The sequence below is a fragment of the Leopardus geoffroyi genome, chromosome B3 (assembly GCF_018350155.1).
Source record: "Leopardus geoffroyi isolate Oge1 chromosome B3, O.geoffroyi_Oge1_pat1.0, whole genome shotgun sequence".
NCBI classification, from domain to species: Eukaryota; Metazoa; Chordata; class Mammalia; order Carnivora; family Felidae; genus Leopardus; species Leopardus geoffroyi.
Window position 1 is genome coordinate 121,254,867 of NC_059337.1, and position 17,102 is coordinate 121,271,968.

General features: G+C 40.8%; 1 protein-coding gene across 7 annotated transcripts in view; it reads left to right on the forward strand.

The window, feature by feature from the left end:
- The window catches only part of GPATCH2L (G-patch domain containing 2 like), a 77,044-nt gene that overhangs the window by 30,741 nt on the left and 29,201 nt on the right, over positions 1–17,102 (forward strand). For 4 of the 7 annotated variants that reach the window (XM_045451599.1, XM_045451601.1, XM_045451597.1 and 1 more), the window contains 3 exons: positions 1,003–1,057; positions 2,912–2,997; positions 15,192–15,286. In XM_045451599.1, the coding sequence (XP_045307555.1) occupies positions 1,003–1,057; positions 2,912–2,997; positions 15,192–15,286 (236 nt within the window). Of the gene's footprint in view, positions 1–906; positions 947–1,002; positions 1,058–2,911; positions 2,998–15,191; positions 15,287–17,102 lie in introns of all 7 variants that reach the window. The other 3 variants (XM_045451602.1, XM_045451598.1, XM_045451596.1) reach the window with 2 other exon arrangements.

Below are 17,102 nucleotides of genomic sequence, written 5' to 3' on the forward strand. Positions count from 1 at the left end.
TTTTACTTCTTTCTTTCCAGGATGTTATTATTTTTTTTGATCTATTTTTTAAATGTTTATTTATTTAGTTTTGAGAGGGGGAGAGAGAGAGGAAGCAGGGGAGGGGCAGAGAGAGAGGGAGACCGAGAATCCCAGACTCTGCACTATCAGCATAGAGCCTGATGAGGAGCTCAAACTCATGAACCGTGAGATCATGACTTGAGCCAAAACCAAGAGTCAGACGCTCAACTAACTGAACCACCCAAGCACCCCTCCAAGATGTTACATTTTAAGCTCATTTTTCTGTCTCTTAAAATTCTTTTGTTCAAAATGGGTGATTGCCTGTATACTCTCCTATGCTTTTCCCATGTTTAGACCTCTATCTAGAGAAATAGAAATCTCTTTTGTCTTAACTGCTGTGGTAAGTGCAGCTGGAAAGCCTGTGTGCAGCTATAGGAAAATGATTCCTCCCTTTCTTATGACAACCTTGTCCCCTAACGTGATTGGCTGTTTGTCTCCTACACACTTGAAAGTCAGTGTCTAGTTATGATCCTACACTCATTAGCCTGGTCGAATTCGTAATTAACAAAATAGGCAAGATATGGGTATGGTTTGCGTTCTTGTTGAATTTGGGGATCCTCTTGTCACCACACAGCTGAGATTATGGTGTCACACCATAATCTTGAGTTTGTTTTTAGAGGGTCCAGGATTTCACATTTCATTACAAGACTTTTTCCTTTGAAGAGTTATTTTTCACAAGAAGTTTGTGCACGTCTACCATGTCTTTTCTTTTCTACAGTTCCTTCTTTTCCCCAGTTCTTTCTGTGTCTTCACTTTGTTATGCCAGAGTCCTTTTTTCTTCTCCTCCTCTATAATTTCCAACCACTTCTTTTATTTTCTTTCCTGTTGTTCTCTCCCTCTCTTTAGTTTCTGGTTACCGTCAGCTGGGAAAAGAGAACGAAACCAGGTAAGATTGCTTTTCTTTGTCATCTTTAGTTTATCATTTGATTTCCTTTTCTTTAGAAAGAATAAAGCATTGGCTTCTGATTTTCCTCACATTTCTGCTTGTGCGCATGAGGTAAGGTTCCCGTTCCCTGCGTTATTCTGATTTCTTCTAAAGGACTGTTTTCTAAAATTTTCTGATATTCACTGATAAGAACTATAGCTAATTCCCCTTTTTAGGCTCAACTGTGCTTTTCAGTTTATTACTTATAATGTATATTTCATAGGAATCCTGTTTTCATCTTAGTTTTGAACTTTGCAGTAAGAAATCAGAATGAACCTCATTTGCGTATGGTTTAGTTCAGCACCAGCATCCTACGCTGAGAAGTACAATGGTGAAGCCTGAACATAGGAGACAGAAGAAGGTAGAGCTGCTGTGAGTGAAGTAGTGGGGTCAAGGCCTTAGAGCCATGCCCTTGTAGTCGCTTAGTCTTTTCCCCAGCTACCCCTGCGGAGGGCCCTCGGCAAATCTAGGCCTTTGTAAGGGTCATAATTTAAAAATTACTGACAGTGACTATCGATGCATTCCTTTCACGTTTGAAGCTTTTGATTTTTGGGGGGAAGAGAGGTTGCTTTATCTTGATTAGTTATAAAGTAGATAAAGACTGGTAGGTAAAAATCTCAGGCTTACTGTTGCTCAGTGTTTTTTGTTTTGTGTTTTGACCACTTAGGACTTATTAAATTGCTGTGCAGTTTAGACTTGAAACCTTCCTCTTGAGGACACTCTTTCAAAATGAACCAGAGCAGGGGTAGACCTAACTGGTGTGTATTCATGAGATGCTTTTAGATGGTGTGTGGACATACAATTATTTTAAGTTATCATTTGTAATTGGAAAAAATGTCATCATCATATCAAACTTGTTCCTTAGAAACATAGTAAGGGCAGGCTGAGTAAAAATAATTGGTATGAAGAAAATACTAAGTAAATAACAGTGCAGGTTGTGGGCAGAGAAAGAAGTCATTAAGGCGGTGAGAGACTGCAGCTTGGGAGATCCTGAGCCCGAGCACTGTTTGCAGGGGAGGATCTAAAGGCAGAAGAGGACCTGTGTTGATCACCCAGTCCAGATCTGTTATTTACAAATAAGATTTAAGTGATTTGCCCAAAGTCCTGCTTCTTTCTAAGTTCTTTTGAAATTACCATTCAGAGTTCTTCTGGTCTTAAGATATATTTAGTTTTGAAATTTGGGGGTGGGGGGCATTATTTATTCTAGGGAAAGTCCAAATAAAGCTAGAAAATGGAAAGTAAGGTACTTTTTTTGTATATTACATCCAAGTTTGACCCTCACAACCACCTTTTGAGATGATTAGAAGTTTTATAGAAGAGAAACTGGAATTACCGACTGAAAGCAATATTTCATTTATGCCCCCGGTAATCCTGTAAAATGGGTAAGACAGCAGTGCACCCCCTCGTACAAGTGAGGACAGTAAAACTCAAAAGAGATTATGTAATTTTTAATGTATGAAAACTCAGTGATAGACTGAAATTAAGTGTTAGGTATTCTAATTCTTAATCAAGTTCTGTTTCTACTACACTGCAGCTGGTATGTGCTAACCAGTTATTTACTGGAAACATTGGCCAGGATAAAGAAAGAAAAAGGTAGTTTCATGCTAGTTTTCTTGGGAACAAGGGCCAATAATCAATAGACAAGTTCCTGTTATGTCATATAGAAAGCGCTATCTTCTGCCATTTAAGTAATTACCAGGTATTAGAGGTTTTTGAAAAATTGTTATTTACCAAGGAGTAGCCTTTTTTGGGGTATGTGGGATCAGATATGCTAGATTTGTGGTTAAAACTTTATTGAGTGGTGTCTGTTATATGGCAAGAGAGTCGAACCGTCAAAGGGGCAAAGTGATCAAACAGAAAGTCACCTTTTAGAATCAGATCTTTTTCATGTAAGCTTTGCTAAAATAATCTCATTTATCCCTGCAGTTTAATCCCCTCTCCCCTCTCTACTCCTTGGATGTTCTGGCTGATGCTTCTCACCGAAGATGTTCACCAGCGCACTGCTCTGCCAGGTAATAGTCTTCTAGCGACGATTTTCTTCCAGACAATACCATTTCCTTTTTTATAATACTTTTCAAATTATAAACTATGTTTGTGTATAGTATCCAATTTGATCTTTACAACAACCTTTAGAGGTCAGTAGATATTTTACAGATGCAGAAACTGAGGCACAGTATTGAAGTACCTTTCCTGTGATCTCACAGCTAGTATACGATTTATGTCTCAACTGTGACCTAAGTCTTCTGACTTGTATTTCATATTTCTTGTGCTAAAAACCCCATCTTCAGAGAATGTTATTACCGGTCCTTGCCATGACCTGCAAAACTCTGCGTAATTTGACTTCTGCCTGCATATCCAGCTTCCTTTCATATACTCCTTTCTCCTCCCTGGGGGAGAGGTCCAGCTGTGCTAGAGAGCTCAGCTCCATTTTGTTCGTCACAAATAGCAACCCTTTTCTGCCTCTGAAGCCTCACACTTGTTCCCTTTGCCTAGACTGCCGTGTTAAGCCTCTTCTCACGGTTGACTACTTCTCATCCCAACTCTGGGAGGACCTCTCAGACCATCCTATGTAAAGGGGCCACCTCCATCACTCTCCACTCATCGATTTCTTTCTGCTAAAGCTTTATCACGGTCTATAATGATTTGCTTGTTGGGTTCCACCACCCCCCCCCCCAACTTTTCCTCCTGTCTCTTTCACTACGATATAAGCTTCAAAGTGTAGGGACCTTGTTTTATCTTGTTCCCTGATAATATCCTCAGCACCTAACACAGTGTCTGGCACTTACTAGACATTTGGTATGTTTGTCAGAATGAATCCTACGCCTCTCAGTATAAATTCTCTTGAGTTAGGTGACATGGGAAATAAATATGGTTTTAATGGTAGCATCCCCTAGCAGGGTTATTGTGCACAAAAGAGGAGCTAATTGGCTGAACCGTAGAACTTTTATTATTTCTAGTGGCACAAAGAATTCCTTTCCAAGGTTCTGATGTGTTGTTGGTTTGTTTGTTTGTTTTTCTTTTTTCTTCCTGATTTGTTCTTAATTGGCTGTGTTCATAAGATTAGGGTACAGGCACAAGAAATTATACTTTCATGGATGCAATGAGAACTTCACTATGGGCTATACTAATAAACTCCGCACCATAACCTACCACCAACTACCAGACCTTCTATTGGAGAAGTGGCGTTTCAGTGGAAAAAGTCTTTTGAAAAGAGAGACCCTCACAAATGGTGTTACTAGAAATGTGGAAAATTGTGGGACGATTAATAAACTACTTCCATAAGGCCCTCTCTTCAGTAGCATGCTGTTTGTCCGTCGTCCATTCCTTCAGCACTTGCTGACTGCCTCCTGGGCCCCAGGCCCTTTGTGTAGGCACCACCCTCAGGAGCTTACATTCTCTTGAGAAAGTCAGGTGTGGAGATTGATAGCTACAGCGTGGAACGCCAAGTGTGTAAAGATGTGTGCCAGAATGCCAGGAAGCACAGAAGAGAGGCTTCTAAGAGGCTGAGGGGGGGTTTCTTAGAGGTGGTGATCCTCAAGCTTGAAAGACCAAGATTTCAGTCCATAGAAAAGCAGTCCTTCAGCTTTTTGTCTTCATACCAATGGAATCATGGCTGTGGCTACTCTTTGGGAAGACTCTGACTAGCACCATATTGTGTCTGATGCAGAAAGCGGATTCTTTGCCGTCCTCCCTCTACGTCTGTTACCTAGACCCCGTGCCATGCTGTGCTGAGATCAGTATCCATGCATTTATCAGTCAGGTCTCCTGTTGCCTCTGAAGCCTCATCCTGGCTGGAGTGGGTGTCAGTTTTTTGCCTCTTTGTGTATCTCATTATCCACATCGTTGTCTTGGTTCTCTTGCTGGTGGTGCTGGTGGCCAGACTTGGAAACATAAGGCAGTCTGGGCTGTGCTTCCGGTGTAGTCTGCTGTAGAGAAATATTGCTTATTGCTTTAGACCATTGCTGAAAACAAGGTGAGAGGGTCTGGACAATGCCAGCTTATCCTTGTCCTTCTAGGTGTCATTCCCAGGACACTGGAAGTAAAGTGAGTTGCATTGTTTGGGGTAGGGGAAGACATTTTTTAAACTTACATTCACTATCTGATCCTTAAAAAAATGGTTTTTTGTTTTAAATTGTACATAGAAGAATCCAGCAGCACATAATTCTGTTTATATGTGTTACATACATAAAGAGTGTTTGTGCAAATCTTTTACTCGTGAGGGTGCCTAGTTCGTAAAGTTTGGCAACCATGGCTCTGTGGGAAATGGCTAGCACCAGTGACCTCCAAGCAATTTTTAGAAAATGTGGGTGATGAAATCCTGAGCCCTCAGGGCATCCTCTCACTCCCTTGAAGTTGGGGTGGGGAGGAGTTCCCTGCCCAGCAAGGGGTCAGTTGAGAAGGAGCCATCTAGCTCCAGTGTGGCTGAAGGATGAGATGGGATCCAGAACTGGATGGTCAGCTTTGTACAGCGTGGACACCATTTAATAAAGCCTGGAGTCTACGAAGGAATGTTAAAAGAGTGTTGGTGGCAGGGAAGAGGCAGGTGAATGACTGTATTAAAAACTGTTTCGAATGGAAATTTTATCTTTTTCTTGTTCCATTTTATTTGTAGTAGGAAAAGATTTCTTTCAAAGCGTCTGGGCAGCCCTGGGAATTTCACACCCATCATTAGAACGATTTGTGTGTGTGTGTGTGTGTGTGGTGACTATGTTATCATTAATGGTATAATTTTATTTTGCGAAGAGAGAAGTGTTTCCTGTTTTATCACAGCTTTCCCCGAGGAGGGCTGGTGTATTAATTTGCTGTATTGCCTCCTGGCTGTTCCCAGGCTGTTTTTCCTCTTCATCATGGAATTTTTAATGGCCCTGGTGCCTCTTGGGAAGCATGTGAGGAAGAGTTCCTCAGGGAGTGCTTCCCTTTTTTCACATGCCTATAATTACTCTCCTTTAAGAGCACAAAGAGTTTGATAATCATGCCTGAACTGTGAAGGTTTCCTCTTGTCGGGTTACTGAGCTGAGGCTGCTTCCTGCCTGGACATTGCCTGTTCCACTCTCCCACACACTCAACTGTGAGAGAGTGAGGACCCCTCAGTCACCCCCTCACTGCTGGCACTATTCAGCTCTGGTTCTCAGAGTGAGGCTTGGGGGCCACTGGGAGGCCATGACCTCAGGTACTCTCTTGTTTAGTATTTCATTGCTATAAACAAGGAAATAATGGGACTGTGATTTTAAGAGAACACTACTGATGTGTCATTTTAATACAGCCCAGATGGCAGGCAGGCACAGTTGTTGGGCAAGGGAGTCTTTGTGGTCTTTGTACCACCTAATAGATCTGTGGGTTATGAGGTTTTCAGAAATACCACCCTAGAAATAATTAAATTTGGTGGTTTTCAACCCTGACTGCACTTTTGAATCACCTGAGAAGCTTTAAAAAATATGTCCATGTTGAGCCCCACCCCAGAGACGCTGATTTAACGGATCTGGGGTGAGGTCCAGGCACTGGCATTATTTAAAGTTCCCAGGTGACCCTAATCCGTGGCCTGAGTTACAAATTATTGCCCTACCTGCAAATGGTTTTATGACTAGTGCTTTGTAATTTGCTTAACAGGAAATCCCATTTCGTAATTGTGATTTGGTGTTGCGTGCATGATTCCTTAGGGGAGGTAGGACGCTGGACTCGTCTTCCCTTGGAGAACTGCCGAGGTGAAGAACAGGGTGTCAGGGCCTAGCATGGTGCCCAGCACGTTGTGACTCACAACGGGGGGGGGGGGGGCGGGGGGGACTTGCTGGGCAGGTGTTCAGCTTGTCGGCAGGGTGCACGGAAGAAATTTGTCAACCCACTGTCTTGGATTGGTTGTTTTGGTCACTGGTATTGGGATGTTGCATTAAAGTAGTGATACTTGTTATCAGTGGTAGGGATTGCTGCAGCTCCAACAGCAGATGGTGTGATTGGTGTTCTGGTGGAGGCAGCGGTATTGCTGTCAAGGACACGGTTCTAGAATGGTAATAAGGAGCGAGTGCTGGAGGCAGCTTTTCCCAAAATGAGAGACTTATTGATCAGGAAGGATAGCTTTTCTTCCATTATTGCTGTAGAAAACCATAACTAGAACTTATCAGTTGTTAGATCTGTCTGTGTGATGCACAAGTCCTCCATTGTAGTTTTTGAGTGTCTTGTGACAGTTCTCCATTTTCTCCAACTGTCCTGACCTTTCCTCTGTTGGGGGTGGCGATTTGATGATGTATCACCGCTTCCATTTATCCTTCTTTTTTTTTTTTTTTTCCCAACGTTTATTTATTTTTGGGACAGAGAGAGACAGAGTATGAACAGGGGAGGGGCAGAGAGAGAGGGAGACACAGAATCGGAAACAGGCTCCAGACCCTGAGCCATCAGCCCAGAGCCCGACGCGGGGCTCGAACTCACAGACCGGGAGATCGTGACCTGGCTGAAGTCGGACGCTTAACCGACTGCGCCACCCAGGCACCCCATTTATCCTTCTTTTAAGTTTCTGATCTCGTATTAGTGGGAGTCCTGGCAGTCCCAGGTAAGAATCTTAGCTTTACCTGGGCAAATGACTTAACCCCCCTCTCCCTCAATTTCCTCATCTTTAAAATGGAAATATCAATTTTTATGGGGCTAGTGAGGATCAAAATGAAATAATATATTTGTTTAGCATACTGGCAGCTAATATTATTTTTGTTACATGGTTACTACTCCTCCCCTGTCTTTAGGATAATTGCAGTTTTATAAACTTTGAGTCTGCTTCCAGAGTCATTTGCTAATGTGATGTCGTACAGATTCTTGAGGTGCTTAAATGGCTTAAATGGACTATAAGAGGAGGCATTTGGACAGTGTTTGCGTAAAAAAGAGACCTTTCTGCCCATTAGAGAGTTGAAATGTGATAGGCTCTGCTCATTGTAATTCATTTTATCTGTTTCACAAACGTTACGATCTGCATATCAGAGTTGTGTGCCCAGCTGGCTGTGCCACTTGACAAGGAGTTTCAAAGAGCAAGAAGAAGACTCAATTCACGCTGTTAATTTTGACCTTTGGAGCCACAGTAAACAGCCTCAGGTTTTACCTCAGGGCTTAGGGGAAAGAACCTTTTTATTAGTCCTCTATCTGCTAGGGATGCTGTGACGCACAGCGGCCCTTGCCCATCTCTTTAGTGCCTGAGTTGTGGCCAGGTGTGAGGAAATGTTTCTGCTGTGATATTGTCCAGAAAGCTACCCAGCCCTACTGGAACTTCCCGTCGTAGAGTACACAACTCTTGAATCTTTTGTCCTTTACCAGATGGTCTTGTCGACAGCACCCTCAGCCGGCTGGCATCTTACTGCCTAAGTGGAGTGACGAAAAGCATTTTCCCTCTCTGGCCACTGTAACAGACCCAACTTTCCAATCGATGCTCAGCTTTTCTGCTCCTGTGGATGGCATGAAACCACTCCAGGATATGCCAGCCCTGGCCCAGGCCAGGGAAGGAGAGTACACGGAATTTTCAGGTGCTAGTGAGCACTTAGTTACGAACTGTCAAGGGTTAGGTTTGAGTGAAAACACTAGTGGAAATGCTGGGATCTCATCCTGTTAGAGAAGTCTCTTCTGTGCCCTCTCATTGTGAAGTGGTTTTCTGTCCCTAACTGCTGCTCGTGTCAGGCCCGGACCCTTTCCTGTGCGCAAATCTGAGAAGACGGTTCCTACTGGGTGCTTCGTCAATGTCAGTTAACCCTGAAGATGAAATCACATGTGAGGAAGGGGCTTCTTCATTTCTCTAGATTGGATCCTCTATTCCTTCCTTTTACCCTAGCACTTTGTTCTTGGATTACAGCTCAGTGTCTGGCATCTGTTCATTCTTTACGCATCGGCCTTCCTCACTGTGTCCTGATTGCCCGGCGGACGGGCCCTCGGCTCAGTCATCTTGTGTGTACCCTCTCCACATTCAGCAGAGTGCTTTACACAGGGTAGGCCTCCATAAATTTTTGTTAAAAATAATTGAGGGGAATAGATTAGTAATTAAGGAGAATAATTGGAATATATGATATATATGACCTTTGGTCCTTAGAAATATCAATAATTTTTTTTTCTTGATGTTACTTGTTTGTATGTGTTTAAGAAAAAAATACAGCAAATAAATACCTTTTCACGATAAATCTTATTTTTATTTCCCATATTTAAAAAGTGAACTTTTCAATGATTTTTAAATGAGTGATTTTTGAAGGTGAACTATTTCTTAAATTAACTTGCCATTGGCAGGTAGACTGTTTTCTCTCCTCAGAAGCGACTCTAAACATCTTTGTTCTAAATCTAAAGCAGCCACTTCAGTTATTTTTTGCCAACATTGGTTCTATTAAACATGCATGTATTTCTCAAAGTAATTTTTTTTCCCCTAAAAGTACATTCCTGCCCCAGGGACATAGTGATCTGCCCAGTTTCCTAAGTAACACTGCAGCTTGAACGGCTCACCTGATCTTTCAGTTACCTGCACTAAAAAGTAAAATAGAAATGTTGTGTTTATGTGTGGATATACAGAATGCTCTTTCAATTAATTGCTAATGTTCAGCATTCACCTTCACATTTATGAAATGAATTTAGTTGCTTTTCCTGAAGTAAGGATTTTTAAAGAGTGTGTTTCTTTTCATACTCACCACCCCCCCTCCCCCATCAGTTCTTTTTGGCAAATACTGCTGAATGTGATGTTTTTAGGGGAAGTACTCTTGCTGTGGAAGGATCGCGCCCCAAGAATGTGGAGGCCCCGATCAGATGAAACAGAACGAGCATAGCTGGTCTTTTCTTTAGGTTAATTGCTCGTATACTGGGGGACAGCAGTTTTATTTAAATTACTATTCATTTCATCATTCTGTTATTAAGTTAAATTTTTAGATCTCTTTTATTGACTAGTTGGCTTTGGGAATTTGGCATATATATATATATATATATATTTTTTTTTTTTTAACTCAGTAATTTTCACAGCAGATAGAAGCTTATCAGAATTACCTGAGGAGAAATTTCAGACTAAGCATATTACTGATTCTTCTCCCACCCCAGCATAGTGGGACATGCATATTTTGTATAAATCTTCTTATGTGATTCTGATAACCATTGCCAATCTTCTTATGTGATTCTGATAACCATTGCCGTTCCAATGGAGAAGAAGGTTTAAATTTTAACCTGGTAGAAATTTTAGCTTAACTGATACCTATTCTTTTTGCCTCCTGCATAATTGAAAGGTCCCTCCCCTACATACAGTACACGATTTGCAACAAAGAAACACCTGTGTAGTGCTCTTGACAGAGAGTTAAAAAAAAATCTAGTTAAATCATCCACCCTGTCTACCTACAATGGAGGGGGCTCTCTTTCCCTGTCCTTTGAGAGACCTCGATTGTATATGTTGTCTCTTTTCAGTTTCTATCTTGTGAGAGTAGACAGAGAAACTGAGTAACACAAAGAAACAACACGTTGAAAAGAAAGGGGGCCAGAAAGGAGTTAAATGCTCTTAAATGAAAGTGAGTATGGGAGGAAGTCCATTTTTTTTCTCCCCTTTCCTTGATTCTCTAGGTCTACTGTTTCTGATACGGAATTATTTGGGACGGTTCCAAAATTGGAACTGCCTCTTCAATAGGAGGCGGTGGCTGCTCATTGCACACCTCCATGCTTGGGTCCCCAAATATAACGCAGGAGCCCTCCCGGCCCCCAACGCGGATTGCTCTCCACTCCTGAACAGGGCTGCCCTCGTGTTCGAAATGTGCTAGACAGCATGGCAGGCTCTGTTTCCTGTCTCTCTTAAATCCTCTTGTGCCGAGCACCCAGCTTCCTCTGTGCTTTCCCCAGGCTCTGGGTTTCCAGGTTCCTGGGTCCTCTTCCCTTTTTGTCTTCCAAGGTTCCTCCCAGGCAGATGGAGCCCTCAAAGGGGAAAATAGATTTTCCAAAGCTGTAAACTCTGCCATTACTAGTGTTCAGTTAAAACCAAAGAGAAGGAAAATGTCTTACTGTCCTTTATAATAATTTGACTGTCTCCCTTCTTCCTTTCCCAGACCTTTACCAGGAAGGGACGTAAGGAGAGACATATATCCCTTCTGTACTCAGACCTAAGATGTGATGTTATTCAACTTCTGAAATAGCTCTCCAGCCTGGAAATTGTCTTTAAGAGAAATGTGTTAAGAGGGAGGGAGCATTAAACTGTGTTTTAGGCATGAACATGGCTTCTCTTTATCCCTGCCTCAGTTTCTCTGTTATCTAGTTCTGTAACTAGAAAAGCTGTGTGGCTGGAAATAGGGCCAGGCTACAAGGTCCTTTAGGGAAGAGACTGCCTCTTTTCACCACCTCAGTAAAAACAGTGAACAATAAAAGAAGCAAAAAAAACCCTCCTGAATAGAAAGGAAATAGTCTGTGTAACGATACATACTTTTACAACAAAATAAGGTGATTGACTTCATCAACTTTATTACCTGGGTCCCTTAGAAAGCCTTAGGTTCTTTCCTAAGTTACCACAGAGGAATTTACAAAATTTGAAGGATTTAGAATGTTCAAGGTAATAATTAAGAATGGGAATGGGGTGATAGAAGTCGATCATTTACCACAGAGACAAGTAACAGGCTGGAGGCTTAGCAGTAAGGGGCATTTAATGTAGGGCCAGTTGACCCTAAAGCCCTTACCGTCACTGAGCAAGGAAAGAGTGGGGGTCAGAGAACCATGGCCCAGAGGGACAAGGCCTCGTAAGGATCACCTGAGCCTGTGAGGCCACAGCAGCCCCCTAAGGACACTGCAGGATGTAGCGCAGTATAATAATCTGTATGCGTAGTAATAGGTAAGTGATATTATTTTTATTTTACTAAAATAAGCATTTAAAAAAGCACCATATTTCTGCTTAAAATGATTAAAAGTATAAATATTTTGGTATATCAGTGATTCCATCTTTTTATTCCCAAATGTGTCAGTTCTTGAAAATGTGAGATAAATGTCACTGACTCGGTCAATAAAGGAGTGATAATATGGGCCCTTACCCATCTTACTGACATATATCAAACATGCAAAGCTGTGAAAATGATGAACGGTGTATATATAGAAGGCAGTACTTACTTAGTTCAGCCCAAGTTGATACTCTGAGAATTAATATCTTTAAACCCTTTTGAGGGGTGCCTGGGTGGCTCAGTCAGTTAAAGCGTCCAACTCTTGATCTCTGCTCAGGTCATGATCTCTTGGTTCATGAGATCGAGCCTGCGTCAGGCTCTGCACTGACAGCGTGGAGCCTGCTTGGGATCTCCTCTCCTCCTCTCCCCCTCTCCCTGACTCGTGCTCACTCTCTTTCTCTCTCAAAATAAATAAGCCTTAAAAAAAACACAAAAAACCTTTTGAGTACTTACACTTTGCATTTTGCATCTGTCTCATAAAATTCGGCACTTTGTAAACACTGACCTTAAAGAAATAATGTTTTGTGGGTTTTGTTTTATTTTGTTTGCAAAGGTTTTTAAACTAAGCTTTTTAATGAAGGATAATGAAGTCACATTGAAATAACCTGTATCCGGATCCAGACACGGAACATTACCAAAAAGAACCCCAGAAACTCCTGGTGCTTTGTCTAGTCACTATCCCTCCTCCCCTCCACTCCATAGCTCAAGGGTGACCACTGTCCTGACATCTAACAACATAGCTTAGTTTGAAGAAAGGATGTTAACATCTAATCTAAAAAGTTTTGGAGAGTCTTTAATGAGCTTAAGGTAAAGAGGAAAACATGAATATATACTGTTACTCTTTCTTTATGTGACTCGTCTGTCTGAAGTACTTCAGGAGAAGCATGCTTAGATTAGAGCAAAGTGGAAAATTTGAGTCTGGATCTGCATGTACTCAAGTACCTCATCTGTGGAAAAGATGGAAGCCATATTCTGTACATTCCTGTATTTTGATAAAAGACAAAACTTTGTCGGGTCACTCTCTTTTCTGCCTGTGGCTTTGACTTCAAAGGGAATTCCCACCTTTCTCTGTAGATGGAAGGCCAGTCTACCTTTGGTATTCTGCCATCTATGTTTCTTATTATTAATCAACATGCTGATTTATTCCCAGGACTTTGGTAAGGTATGGAAAATGAATTGTTCTCTCTGCTTTACACATTTGTATTCACATTTCACTTTGGGGGCTCTTTAACTCTTCATGGGATACTTAAAAGTTAGCTCTTTTTCCAGTTAGAAGAGAGTGATCGATGAAAGGTGACTTAGATGGAATATTCCAAAATACGGGCTATATACTATAAATCTCTGCCTGTTGTAATGTTCTTTGCATTCTGAAAATCTTATGATTTCAGTTAAAGTCTTACCTTTTTTTGTTTATAAATTGAATTGATTCTTAAGCTTTTGCATTTAGAGAAAAGAACGTATATACTTGCATGCTTTTTAAACTGTGGAAGTTGCCAGATTAGGGGCCCTCTGAATAGGAAAATTTGTCCATTCAACAGTTGTCTTGGTACTTTGTTAACTAGGTGCTCTTAGATTTGACGGAGGTTCTAGTCTTAAGACTGATAAAGTATATAAGCCAATTTGACAATAAATTATATTCATAAAAAAAAAAAAAAAAGACTGATAAAGCCATGAAGGATGCCTGGGTGGCTCAGTCAGTTTAGCGTCTGACTCTTGATTTCTGCTCAGATCATGATCTCCTGGTTCATGGGATCGAGCCCTACATCAGTCTCTGCACTGACAGTGTGGGGCTTGCTTGGGATATTCTCTCTCTCTCTCTCTCTCTCTCTCTCTCTCTCTCTCTGTCTCTGCCCTTCCCCAGCACATGTGCACATACTCTCAAAATAAATAAATAAACATTAAAAAAAAAAAAAAAAAGACTATTAAGCCATGATACTTGATCCCCAGCTGGGACTACCAATTAAGAGTTCATCTGGTACAATTTTACTAGATTCCTTTTTATATGTTATATACTCTGGCTATTTTTTAAAAATTGTGGTAAAACATACATAACAGAATTTGCAGTTTGAACCACTTTTAAGTGTACAATTGACTGGTTTCTAGAACTTTTATTCATTAGTATCAGTTCTAGTCAACAGATATTTAATGGCCATCAGCTAAGTGCCTTGTGCTGAGGTTAGTAGATCAGTGGAAAATTATGAAAGGAGTATAAATATGGTCCCTGTTCTCAAGGAGATTAAGCCTCATTAGTGAAACAAGATATATGTATACCAGTTAAATAATGATTCATGGTCAGTAAGGCCTCGAATGTTCAAGGAAAGCTTTGTGTAAAGGTGAGAATCAACTTGGTCCTTCATCGGATAGGGTCTGTCTAGTTTGAGAGGAAGGAGGAAGTGGGCAACTAAAATCGCAGGCCAGCTGTTTCAGCGTTCAATCCATTGTCTTTCATACAATCTTTTGCTTTTTTCCAGCCGTGAAGCACTCACTATTTTGTTTTTAAGTTAAGCTGACTATTCTGATGAGGGAATATATTATTAGCAAGAAATTAATATTTAAAAAAAAAAAAGAAATCAAACTTACCTAACTTGTGATACAGACACTTAAAATCCAGAATTATAGTGATAGAAGGGTTAAAATCCCTATTAAAATTCTGTGTAAATATCTGTGTTCATGCAGCATTAAACTTTTCAGTATATTACCACTTGGGAGTAGGTATTTCATTAGTGAGTTTAGAACAATTGCAGTTATAGTTTTTATGAAAAATAATTGTACAAAAATCAGCATGCAATGAAACACATTTATTGAAATTAATCTTGAGTGTCTGCTATTCTGAAATTAGGTAAAAAGTTTAGAATGGGTATAGATTGTGCATAAAAAATGAGTTATGGTTAATCCTGAATTATCTTGTACTTGACAGTTGATGACAAAGGATGGTACCTGTCTTTTTTTTTTTTTTTTTTTTTTTTTTAATTTTTTTTTAACGTTTATTTATTTTTGGGATAGAGAGAGACAGAGCATGAACGGGGGAGGGGCAGAGAGAGAGGGAGACGCAGAATCTGAAGCAGGCTCCAGGCTCTGAGCCATCAGCCCAGAGCCCGACGCGGGGCTCGAACTCACGGACCGCGAGATCGTGACCTGAGCCGAAGTCGGACGCTTAACCGACTGAGCCACCCAGGCGCCCCAAGGATGGTACCTGTCTTGTTAGTGTATGTCTGTAATGGGTCAGGGATTTTATCTGGGCCAAACATAATGTCTTACAATAAGAATAACAAAGTGAAAACAGTGTTTTTTCTTTCTCACATCTGCAGACAGGCAAACATACACTTGGGACCCCCATGTTCACGTGACATCAAGAGGAAACGGAAACCTGTGGCCACAGCATCTCTGTCTAGCCCAAATGCAGGTAACTGTATGTAGTTATCATTTCTTGAGCACCGGTTGTGTGTCGGGCGCTAAATTATGTTTTATATACCTTTTCATCTAACCTTTCTAATAAGGTAGGTCATTTTATTCCCACTTTGTATGGGAAAATGAGAACGTGAGAAAGTAATTTGCCCAAGGTCATGTACATGGTAAGAATTCAAACCCAGCTCTCTCTAACCTAGAAGTCTGTGCTTTTTCACTGTGTCCTGTGGCTTTCTTGAGTTTGAATCCCAGTATTCCACTGGATCAGCAATCTTTAGTCATCTGTGCTTTTGTTCTACCACAGACAAGGAAGTTAGGTCTGTGTTAATGAAAATCCAGATAGGATGGTGGTTTAGTCAGTAGTCAGGGAGCCACATGGATTTATTTACTTTCTTATTTGGTTCACAGTACAGTGCATTCTCACTGTTCTTATTTGTAGTAGAGTGCTAATACTTTACTATCCGTGGAATTTCTATTTAAAAACTATTTTTAGGGGCACCTGGGTAGGTCAAGTCAGTTGAGCGTCCGGCTCTTGATTTCAGCTCAGGTCATGATCTCACGGTCCTGGAATCGAGCTCCGTGTCCAGCACAGAGCCTGCTGGGATTCTCTGTCTCCTTCTACCTCTCTCCCCCACTCGCATGCTCTCTCCCGCTCTAAAAAAAAAGCTTTCAAGTTAAAACCTGTTCATTTTCGGGGCAAAACCAGTTGATTAGAAACTGAAATAGTGGTTCTCTTTGGTGAGCAGTAGTGACCAGGAGAGGACATGAGGAAGTCTTCTAGGAAAGGCTGTATGTCATCAGCTAGGTAGGGTTACATGAATATATACATATGTAAAACTTCATTGAGCTGTACATTAATGATTTATGTACTTTACGTATGTTGTTCTTAAAAAAGGGGGGATGACTATTATTTATATCAGAGAGAATATCGGATGTTTGTAGGTATTTTTCTTTGGAGTTAAGAGAAAGTAGTTAAACATAGTTGGTAATCAGGAAATTTTTGTGTTATTTCAATACAGTTTAGGATGAATTGCTCTGGGTAAAAAGATCATATCTATTTGTAGGATCTGTCAGAAATACCTGCAGTTATTTTCTTATGATGGTGAATTCACCCTGAGGGAATTGAGTATATCATAGATTATTTTATTTTCTTCAGAAAATACTATATATAGATCAGAGCAGTTGATAGCTGAGTAAAGAGTAAGCCTCAGAAAGATGGGGAACTCTGTCCCCCCCCCCCCCTTAGTAAGTTTCAGTATACATTGAAATTGACTTTCAGCTTCTGTTTGGGGTGGCTATTGGACAATCTTATCACAGATCTGGTAATTACAATAATTTTTTCCAGTGATTTCTACATGGCCATGTCCTGAGCTGATTACTTTCCATGCATTATTTCACTTAATCTTTGCAACAACTTATAAGGTAGATGCTGTTTGTATTCCCAATTTACACATGAGCACATTGAGGCTTACAGAAGTTAAATCACTTCCCCGAGGTCATATGGGTGATAAATTGCAGTGCCAAGGTCAAACCGGTTTCCCTAGGACTCTCGAGCTGCCTTCTTACACACTTCAGGTGTTCTGTGTTATATAAGGTAGAATTGGTTCCAAACAGTGACTGTATCGAAACCCACCCAGATCCTCATTCACTTTATGGTATTGAAAACATTAAAACAATCTCCCCTTTTTATCTTTTTTTTCCTCCTTAATATCTAGCTTCTATTTTTAGGTTTTAATTGTTCATAAGACAAGAACTGTTGAGAAGAGTTTAAAATCCTTGTTCCATACTCAAATCAGGAAAGGTACTGGGAGGTA